Consider the following 12,015-nt stretch of genomic DNA (forward strand, 5'->3'; position numbering starts at 1 on the left):
CTTTTGCAGTTTATTCTAAAATACAGTCTTGAGAACTCAGTTCCAAATATTGTAATACTACTACAAATTTTCCTCACAATTGCTGTAAGAGTTACTAGTTGTGAGAGGAGTTTTTCTAACTTAAAATTGATTAAGAATTACCTACATTATTATGACATAGACTTCACCAATGTCATAGATGATTTTGCTAACAGAAAAGCAAGAAAAATAACATTTTAGAATGGTGGAATTAAAGTTTTACTTCAAAAATAAACATAGTGTTTTAATTTATTTACTATATGTCATTTTGACTTTTCGTAGTATTTTTGGTCTGTATTGAGAGGGGTGGCAAAAGCTCTACCTATGCGACTGCATATGACACAGCTATGTGTAACTGTTACTCTTCAGTGAGATAGCTTTGTTAGCATGCTATAATCACTCTAACATAAACAGCAAGGGCAAACTGATGCATTGCTACCACTCTCAGCATCATGTCAGGTTTTGCATTCACACTTCTATATTTACCTTTCTTAATCCATGTTGTACATGGATTAAGAAAGGTAAATATAGTAATGTGAATGTAGTAAATATCATTATAGTTGCTCACTTGCACAAAGAGTAGTAAAGTAATTGCATTGTTGTTGCAACACGATGATGTTAAGTGTGTAATCATCTGCTCTCTCTCTCTCTCTCTCTCTCTCTCTGTGTGTGTGTGTGTGTGTGTGTGTGTGTGTGTGTGTGTGTGTGTGTGTGTGTGTGTGTGTGTGTGTGAGAGAGAGAGAGAGTGAGAGAGAGAGAGAGAGAGAGAGAGAGATGATGAAGTGACATTAAAATCTGCAAAATAAGCATTCACTCCTCAAGATCAAGAAAACATGAGTTTGCACTGTATAAGAGTGATCAGGACCAGGCTGAGAAGGTTGCATGGCAAGTCCATATCTTCATCAGTACCATTTTCCATCCATGTTATGGAGGGAGGGAGCTTAGAGACTTTGCAAGTAGTTGCTACTTCTGTTTAACAAACATCGCTGGCTCTTCAGTAATGTCAAAACTTAATGAAATTCCCAAACTTGTATCAGTCACGAGATCAGTACCTCATGATAGTATGTTGCCAGTTTCTAAACTACCTAAAACATGAACTAGGGATGAATACCACTCTACCGATGGATGTGAGAGTAAGCCATCATGTTTTATGGATGCTAGTTATGCATATATCTCATCTGATGACCTGAGCAGAATTCATCACCTCATTTCAATAGCATCATCAAAATTTAAGTGTTTTTTTTTTCCTATGTAAGTGTTGGCCTTGTTTTTCAACAATGTTAGCTGATGAATTGAAATGCTAGGAAAGAAACATGATCCTGATAAATGGAGTTTATTTATTGATGCATTAAAGCTTAGAAGGCCATGCATCTGCACACTGAAAATAAATCTTTCTCTATTCTAGTAGCATATGCTACCCTCATGAAGGAATGCTGTAAGAAATTGACTTTATTACTTCATTATATTAATCACAACAAACATAGGTGGACTCTGCACTGATCTCAGATTAATAGCATTTTTAAGGGTATGCAGCTAGGTTTCATGAAATATCACTATTTTTTTTTTAATCTGAGTACCTGCTCTTCAACCAACATGCTGTGATTCAAATCACTAACATCCATAAGCATTGTGTTAGTGATTGTGCTTAGTCAGATGATGAATTTCATCACCCAGTGTGAGACCACTTCCGGTGAGTAGGGAAGTGGTCTCTCGTTGTGAGACTGCTGTCCTGCTCACTGGAAGCCTGAAGTGGCTTGAAAAAGTTCTGTTGAAATGAGGTGGTGATGATGACGATAAAGACCTTCATTGCAAAGTTTAAAAAAATTACCATTTCAGCAGAATTTAGGCAAATTATATGAGAAAAGCCATTCACATCCTTTCCTTATGAAGCTTGATAAATCTCTCTTACATCACGCTATATCACACTTGGTTGGATAAAAAGTTTTGCTTCAAATAGAAATTTAAGCTTCTAAGAAATGTGATTAATTCCCAAGAATAAGGAATACAAAAATTAAAGAATGTATTTTTTATTATCCCAAAAGTTCACACACACATGAAGGACATTTCTTTCAATGGCATCTAAAATTATATTGAAAAAAAAAAAGCAGTGTAGAAAGCCTTCAGAGCTATTACCACCAATTTGTTAGTCTCAGAAAAGTTCAGAGAACTAGCTGAAAGACTACATGCATATGGTTGAGCGTAATGGGATGCAAAATGTCATTAATGATCTCCACTCTCTGAATTCACTTCTTTCCTCCTAACTTGGCTACTGTCATTGACAAACATTGAAAATTATTCTATAAGCATTTCTTATATAAAAGAATGGTATTCAGGCAAGTGGAACTATAGTATGCTTGATGATATTTGCTAATTCCTAATCAAAGAACTTCTTACATAATCTGTATGCAGAACAGAAGATGTTTTAAATTGCAAAGTAAACTTTCATATAATTAAAATATCATGTTCATATGAAAGACATTTATCGTGCTAATTGGTAATTTTAATCTCTGGAACACTGGAGGATGATATGGTAATTTCAAACTCGAATTTTAATTTAGAACTTTGAAATTAATCAAGCTCACATACTTTATGCGTTAACGTTTTGCAACAAAGCATCAATACAGGAATACCTTGTATAGTGTGGTTTGAACAACGCGGGTTTTGGTATAACGTGGTTTTTATTATTACACTTATCATTATTACACTAACATTGTCAACACTGACCGGTGACTCCCAGGCGCCGCAAGTGACAGTCAAGAGCCACATTTATGCAGTAGTTATTCGATTGGCTCTCACATAGACACGTTCTTTCCCCGCGGCATTTTATTATTTACGTTAATATTAGTATTTAATATTTTTTTTATTATTTAAGCATGAGTGAAAAGAGACAAAATAAAGAAAACACTGTTGGAGTAACAAAAAAACGCAAGTGGTTGACATTAGAGAAGAAACTTGAATTATAAAATGTCATGAGAATGGCGCTTCGTTTGCTAAAATAGCATGTGAGAATTCAATGAATGAGTCATCTGTACGAACAATTATTCAGCGCAAAGAAAATATTAAACAACATGGAATGAGCACCGCTTTTTATATGTCAAAAGTGATCACGAGAACTCGATCTTCTACAATGGAAAATATGGAACGCCTTCTAATGATCTAGATTGAAGAATGTAATCAGAAAAAGATTCCTTTGAGTCAAATGATAATCCAGGCAAAAGCAACAAGTCTATATGACAAAATAAAAGAAAATGAAAGCGAAAATGAAGGAGGTACAACCAGTGAAACTTTTATAGCAAGTCACGGGTGGTTCTACAATTTCAAAAAGCATATGGGACTCCATAACGTAAGAATCCAAAGTGAAAGCGCAAGTGCTGACACTAAAACTGCAGAATTATTTCCCAATGAATTGAAAGAGCTTATTGAGAAGGAAGGCTACACAGATGATCAAATTTTTAACGCTGACGAGACTGGCTTGTTCTGGAAAAGAATGCCATCGCGCCCATTCCTAGCAGAGAAAGAAAAGACACAAGCTGGGTACAAAGTTTCAAAAGACCGATTGACACTTTTACTAGGAGGTAATGCATCAGATGATTTAATATTGAAGCCACTGTTAGTGTACAGTGCGGAAAACCCAAGAGCTCTTAATGGCTTTACAAAAAACAATTTACCTGTTCATTGGTGTTCGAATAAAAAAAGCGTGGGTGACTCGTTCGTTTTTTTCAAAGAATGGTTTAAAACTTGTTTTTGCCCTGAAGTTAAAAGCTATTGTAAAAAGAATGATATTCCTTTCAAGATTTTGCTTTTATTAGACAAAGCGCCAGGCCATCCAACTGTATTGACTGACTTAGATGAAAATGTCAAGATTCAGTTTTTCCCTCCAAACACGACATCAATTCTGCAGCCGATGGATCAAGGCGTTATCTCCACTTTCAAGGCTAACTATTTAAGACTAGCTTTTGCTCAAGCTATTAAAGCTGCAGCAGCAGAAGAAGATTCTTGGACTTTGAGTGAATTTTGGAAGAAATTTAACATAAAAGATGCAATTGAAAATATTTATGAATCTTGGAAAGAGGTGACTCAAAGCAACATGAGAGCCATATGGCATAATATCTTGCCGCATTGTTCAAAGGACTTTGTTACCTTTGCAACACAGGAAGAGGAAATCTCAACAGAAATTGTGCAGATGGGCAAAGATCTTGGTTTTACAAGTTTAGATTGTAACAATGTGAATGAATGTATTGATTCTCATTCAAATGATCTGGATGATGAAACCTTTTTGGAGTTGGAACAACAACAAGCCCATGAAGCAGAAGAAGACGAAGATGACCCCACTGATGTCATGGTTGAAGAATTTTCCTTTGCTGACTTTTCAACATTTGTGAGAAAAATCGACGAAGCATCCGATTTTCTCATAAATGCCGACCTGAATTTGGAAAGAAGCATCAAAGTCTCAATAATTCTATCAAATGCTACAGAGATCTAGTACTTGAAGAAACAAAGAAGACAAGGATGGTTCAACAAACACTAAAAGACTACTTTAGTAAAAAGTAAATTACTGTATGCTAAAATTGAAGCAATGTGTTTTGTTTTCTACAACTTTTATATCAATTTAAAAGGATTTTATTTGTTATTTAGTTAATAAAAATAACAATTTTTTTTAATTTTTAAAAATTACTATTATTCTAAATTTTTGTAATAAACAAATTAAATTTGAAAACCTTTATAAATAAACCTCGAACAACGCAGTTTTGCATAGCGCGGACGCTTTAGAGATCAGTGTCTTACTTCTAGTTTACTCTGGTAATAATAATTAAAAGAAAATTTCTCAAAATGCCTAAATAAATAGAAGTAACCAATTATTTAACTTAATCATTTCAGGTGTTTATCAGCTTTGCCAAAATGCAAGCAGATGTTTGTGAAGAATTACCTACAGATATGCTGCCTCAGCAGGTTCTGAGGAAAAACCGGTTAGGAAGCAGAAGAAATAAAGGTGAATCCATCCTTACAACAAAAACAAAAATTTAAACTATTATATATCATTTTGTTTAGCTTTCATTTAAATAGAAACTGTTATTATTATTATTATTGTTGTTGTTGTTGTTGTTATTATTAATAATAAATCCTCTAGTATGTTTTAATTTCCCAAAGAACACAGGCAGAACTCTTTTAGACCTAACTAATTTTTGGAAATCAGTGAACAGTTGTTCTCCACTTTAGCCATCACCAGCAGCTGAGCTCATAGCTACTAATGATTTGGAAAGCATCAGAAAAAGAATATGACAAACAGCTGCTACTATATCATGTTCTAAATAATAACTCATAGTGTGAGTCCTATACAGGTATCCCTTGCTTAACATGGTTTTGATTAATGTGCCGAAATTAATTGCAGCAATCCCTTGATATACGTGGCAAGAGTTTTGATTAATGCACCTTTAACCCTGCGGAGCTTGCACTGATCTGACAGATACATGCAAAATGTTTAATATAAATATTCTTACACAATTCAGTGTATAGCGTGGAGGTCATGAGTAGCTGTGCATTCATATGTTACAAGTGATATTCCACACTGTTTTATTTGCTGTCAGTATGGTTTAACACATGTTATGTAAGGGTTTGTGATATTTGACAGCAAATTGTATCTGAGAAATACTGTGACCTCCGATGTCAGTATAGTATGGTTTACTTTTTTTTTTTTATTCTTTGTTCAATAATTTTTAGATTGTAACTGAAAATAAATAAACCATCATGTATTACTGAAATAGAGAGCCAAAAGCTTATTTATCATACATGTCCTCAAGGAGATGTGCTTTACATTATGGAAAATATTAAGGAAAGTGATCTGGAGCATACTCCACCTTTACTACAAGTTGCCCATAAGGTTGCTTATGCTTGCAACCGCCGAAACTTTTAGTTTCTATATTCGGCTATGAAATAATGTTGGATTCAATATCCACTTAATTTGTACCATCATGTATTATATTTTCAGTGTTTTTTCTTTATGTTTTATTGCTTGTTTGCCGAGGTCTGGAGAGTCATTTTGCTTGTTATCATAGAATTTATGTCGATAAGGAAAAAAAAATAAAACTGTTCAAACAACTCTTGATAACTTCTTTTGATAAAAAAATTGGAGTAAATAATGTAGGTACAAGTATTTATTAAACATTTACTTTGCATTCATTTTTTATCTTTCCTAAAAGAGTACCATATAAAACAAATTATTAATACAATAATCGATCGTGGATGAATTGTACTTGTTACCATTGATTATCATATTTGATTAACGTAATTTTGATATATGCAGTAACATCGAGGGATTAATTAACTGCGTTAATCGAGGGATACCTGTATTTGATTTTTCTGAACTGAGGGGTTAAAACCCAAGGAGAAAAAAAAATTACTTGCCTGTGCTGAATATCAGCTAACTCAGGAACTGGCTGAAAGGGCCAAGAAAAAGATCTTGTAATCAGCAATTATAAACAAACATAACAGTCATTCTTCGGTCAGGCTACTGCTATAGAACCAAAACTGTTGCCACAAGGCTCAACAGAAATCCCTTATTATTGTACATGTTGTTAAATTGTTTCCATTAAAGTTATTATTATTATACCCAGGTGGTAACCTGTGCCTTTGTGAGATCTAACATAGCCTGTAATAGAATGTCTAATTTTGAACCCTGCTTTTGACTTCCATCTTCTTACTCCATTCAGTAACATATATCTGCTGTATTTACTACTCTCCAAATTCTAAAAATCATTCTGATCTCTTCATCATCATCCTAAGTGAATGTCTACAACTCCAATTAGCTTCACTTTTTCAAAACTGCTGATGAAGCTGGACATGTGATGTAGCAGTTTTTGCTGTAAGCAATGACTTAACGTAAGTCATACATCTATCTATCTGAATTCCTGATACCTGTCTCCACTCTCCTAATACCCTCGATCTTTTTTAAACCAATTCTCCTTCCAGATGCACTACACTAAGTTACCAAGAAGAGAGGCATTACTATTCCTCTTGGTCTAGCAATAGCCAGACCATGCTATTCTGTTGTATGGTCTGGCAATTGCTCCCACTCTTCTGATTCAAACACCTGGTTCGAGCAAGTGACATGCCAATCCTCACTTAAAGCCTTTCGTCCCCCATTCTATCCAAAATTCTCACCTGCCTTCCAAGCTGTGGTTCAACAGAAAATGTACCAAAGCACTTAAAGAAAAAAACTTATCATGGATGGCTTACAACAAAAACCCCATCGTCATACTCAGCCTACGCTGATGCACTCAATAAATGCAGAACCAACTATCAGCAAATCCAGATCTGACTTCATAAACATCACTAACAAAAAACTCCAATTCTGCTCACTTGCAAAGGCCATTGGACATAACTTCTGCTCACCTGAACCTTCAAATTCTCTCTCTCTCTCTCTCTCTCTCTCTCTCTCTCTCTCTCTCTCTCTCTCTCTTTTCATCCAGATGTTACAGTATTTAAAGATATAGCTGACCTCTTGGCATCACTCTTTTCCCTAACTCTTTCATAGATGACTAAGGCAAGTTGCATCTTACCATAATGAAACTCAGCTCATTATTATTATTATTATTACACGCAGCTCCATAATAATTGTTTCCATACCCTCCATGGAGTTGACAGACTCGTCTTGAGAGGTTCATTAAACTGACAACATATTTATCATGTAGAATCTTAAAGTCCTTAACACTCCTTGCATTAACAACACATTCTGGTAATGCATTCCATTCACTGACAATTTTCCATGTAAAAAATCTATTCCTCACAGCCTTCTTCACCACACTTTTACATAACTTCCAAAATGTCTCTATTATATCACCTCCCTTCCTCTTGTCCACCAAACTCTGCAATCCACATTTCTTCAACCTCTCTCCATAGATAGCATTCAAAACTCCTGAAATTGTCTTAGTCATTCATCTCTGGACCCTCTCCAATGTCTCCACATCACACTGAAAAACAGGTGACCAGATCTGAGCACAATAGTCCAAGTGTGGTCTGACCAGTGCCGTTATATAGTGGCACAACCACTTTCTTATCTTTGCATGTTAGAGTACTTCTTATCATAGCAGCACTACTATATGCAACCTTTGCAACACTAGCAATATGCTCTCTAAACTTCGGTCTACTTTCAACCATCACTCCCAAATCTCTAATCTCATCCACTTCCTGCAGTATGGCACAATTTATATAGTACACAGCCTTATATTTCTGCATTCCAAAATGCAACACTTTGCACTTATTAATATTACAACTACAAACCCACTCTAAAAACTACAATATACTATCTAATTGTACAACTTATCATGTGGTAATCTATCAAACACTTTTGCAAAGTCCAAGAATATCACTGCACATCATTCTTCCCTTCAGCAAAAATTTAACAGAAGAATACTAACCAACTTGGACATGAAAAAGTCTTCTGGTCCCAATAGCATCTCTCCAACTATTCTCAAACATTGTACTTCAGTTCAATATACCATACAGAATTTAGATCCATATCCATATTTTTGAGCCAACCTTCTCATTCTCTTCCATCATTCCATCTTCCTCTGTTCTTTGGAAGCTTGCTCAGTACCATTTTCCCTCCAGTGAATACAACCTCCCAGTAATTTAAGAAACACATTAACTTTCTTTTCTTCTCTTTCTTCTTTAAATCCTTTCTTCTCTCGAACCACTTTCCACATAAGACAGTGTTATGTTAGAAGTCTTCAGACCTTATATATGAGGTTAAGATATATGTATGTATGTATGTATGTATATAAAACTGAAGTGTTAATTTAGTCCAGACATCTTACCACTGGAAAAGTTTTCCAAGGAAATGAAATGGAACAATCTGTTTCATTATATAAAGAAGTCTCTGAGACAGAAATCACAAATTGTAGACCTGTATCTCAGAGTGACTGTTTCAAAAAATCAAACAGGATTCAGAAATGGATGGTTAGGAATATTATTCTCTATGGATGACAACTCAACTCTGCAATATTATTATTATTATTATTATTATTATCATTCAGGCCTCCATTGAGTCAAAAGACTCATCATGGGAGGTCCTTCCTAGGAAACACAAAGTCTATCATACCACTCCTTAAACGCATTGACTGTTCTGGATCTCACCACTCCATCAGGAATGCATTCCATGGTTCAACCACCCTCCATGCAAAAAAAACCAGTTTCGTTTCGTAACTTCCAGGGATGGCCTCTTGTCATGACTCCTTCCTGCTGTTCAACCAAGCAAAAGAACTTCCCAGTGTCAACCCTGTAACCACCTCTCAACAGTTTAAAAGTCTCAATCATATCACCTATCCTTCGTCTATCCACAAACTTTGCAGTTACTCATAACTAACATTCTACAGTCCTGACACCATCTTTGTTATCTGCCTTTGTACCCTTTCCACAGTTAATTTATCCCCTTCAAATCCTGGGGACCAAATCTGAGAACAATAGTCCAAGTGCGGTCTGATCAGAGACTTATACAACGGAATGATAACCCGCTTATCTCTGCAGGTGAGTGTTCTTCTCATAATTGCAGCAATCCTCAGTGTTACCTTCACCACCTTTGCAATATGTCCCCTAAACTTCAGGTTTCTATCAATCATCAACCCCAGATCTCTTGTCTCCCCTACTTCCTCCAGTATAACTCCTCCCATAGAGTATGCAGCATCCCATCTAGACCTTACATTTTGCTGCATTAAACTGAAATCCCCATTCATTTGCCCATCTATCTAGCTTATTTAAATCCTCTTGCAGGGATACCACATCTGCATTATTACTAATAATCCTTCCCAGCTTCACATCATCTGCAAACAACTGAATATCCCCTTGAAATCCACTGGCAATGTCATTGATATAAAGGTTAAACAATATAGGTCCTAGTACTGAGCCCTGTGGGACCCCACTTGTAACCCTCTGCCTCCTTGAAACTGCTCCACCACACACAACTCTCTGATACCTATCAGACAGCCAATCCTGAATCCAGTTGACCAATCTGACATCCAGACCCATGTGCTGCAACTTAAATATCAGCTTATGATGTGGCACCCTGTCAAATGCCTTTGCTAAGTCTAAGAAAATTGCAGTATATGCCTTTCCCTCACCTAATGCTCTTGTAACTTTATTATATATGGCTAGTATATTGCTAAAACAAGAGCACCCTTCACAAATCCATGTTGACTCTCCCAGATAACATTACCCTCATCTGCCCAATGCTGTATATGGTCCCTCACTACTTTCTCCAAGATCTTTCTAACTACTGATGACACACAAACTGGCCTATAATTAGACACTCCGGTCTGCTACCACACTTATGCAATAGCACTATCTTACTCAAGGCACTATACTTACTCAATGGCACTATCTTACTTCCTTCCATTCCATGGGCACCTTTCTCACAGCCAGACTTTCATTTAAAAGCCAGGTAAATGGCACTGTCAGTTCCTGAACACATTCTCTCAAAACTCGTGAGTGAAATACCATCCAGTCTCACAGCTTTACTAACATCTAGAGTACTCAGTATTTGGAACACACACTCTCCTCTAAACCTTGAACTTGCCCAATCTCTCTAGTATTCAAATTGTCTCCTCCAGGATGAAATACTCCAATAAAGTGTTCATTGAACAATTCCACTACGTCCTCTGCATCAGTCACTCTATTCCCATTTTTATCCCACAATGTCATTCTTCCACAGTCATTTCTCCTCCTACTGGCCACATTGCTAAAAAAATTCCCTAGGATTTTCCTTCGATCTAAGGGCCAATCTTTTCTCATATTCTAGTTTAACCTTCTTTACATACTAGTCATTCTCCTGGCCTGTGTCTTATATTCTTCATGCATCCTCTCTTCTCCTATCTCCTTACATCTCCTCCATAGCCTCTTTTTCATGTGCAGTTCCTGTTTAATATTGTTTGTCATCCACTTTACTCCAAAATGCTGTCCTCTTTTTCACTCGTGGAATACCGCTTACCATTGCTGCTAACAAATATTCCTTCACAATTTCCCAAGCACTAATGATATCACTACCTTCCAATTCCTCCCTCCACGAAACTTCTCCAAGTTGACGTTTAAGACTATCATAATCACCTGCTTTATAATTCCACATATGTTCCCGTCTCTTTGATACTCCGGCATGTCTATTCATTTTCTAAGTCAAAACTATATGGTCACTCTCTCCAACTGGTGGGAGAGATGTCATCTCAGTTATTATCAACTCTGATGACACACATACAGTTTACCATTGCTGCTAACAAATATTCCTTCACAATTTCCCAAGCACTAATGATATCTTGACCTTCCACTTTCTCCCTCCACGAAACTTCTCCAAGTTGATGTCTAAGACTATTATAATCACCTGCTTTATAATTCCACATACATTCCCGTCTCTTTGATACTTCTACATGTCTATTCATTTTCCAAGTCAAAACCATATGGTCACTCTCTCCAACTGGTGGGAGAGATGTCATCTCAGTTATTATCTCAGTTATTATCAACTCTTCTGATGCTATAACCAAATCTAAAACTCTTGAACCTCTTGTTTCCTTTGTTACATGTTGCCTAAGACATTTGTCCCTCAAGAATTCTAGAAACTCCATTCTCTTATTGCTACATGCATCTTCCTCTCCCCAATTTATACTGCTGTGATTAAAATCTTCCATAACAATCATTCTTCTTGCACTTGCCACGCTCAACTGTCTCAACATCTCCTGGTCTCCACCTGCTGTGCCTCCTTTGGTCTGTAGCAACACCCACTAAATATCTTGTCTTCCCCACCTCCACCTCATACCATATGTTTTCAGAATGATTAGTGTCACAGCCTTCCAAAGCCTCCACTCTTCAAGGACATAGGTCATCACTTATCATAAGCAGTAGTTCACCACCACGCTTTCTCTTCCTATCCTGCTGAAAAATGCTGTACCCAGCAACTTCTATTCCTATTATTATATCCTCTTCTGTCAACCACGTCTCGGTGATCCCAATAATCTTTAG

At 36.3% G+C, this 12,015-nt stretch overlaps 1 protein-coding gene across 1 annotated transcript in view; it reads left to right on the plus strand.

The window, feature by feature from the left end:
* LOC150092596 (phospholipid-transporting ATPase ABCA1-like) overlaps positions 1-12,015 on the plus strand; it is a 982,930-nt gene that overhangs the window by 966,456 nt on the left and 4,459 nt on the right. Inside the window, exon 48 of the mRNA XM_090414749.1 lies at positions 4,897-5,008. Coding sequence (XP_090270875.1) covers positions 4,897-5,008 — 112 coding nt within the window. The remainder of the gene's footprint in view (positions 1-4,896; positions 5,009-12,015) is intronic.

Source organism: Typopeltis vanoorti, chromosome 25 (assembly GCF_054136105.1).
Source record: "Typopeltis vanoorti isolate ZY-2024b chromosome 25, IOZ_Tvanoo_1.0, whole genome shotgun sequence".
Classification (NCBI taxonomy): Eukaryota; Metazoa; Arthropoda; class Arachnida; order Uropygi; family Thelyphonidae; genus Typopeltis; species Typopeltis vanoorti.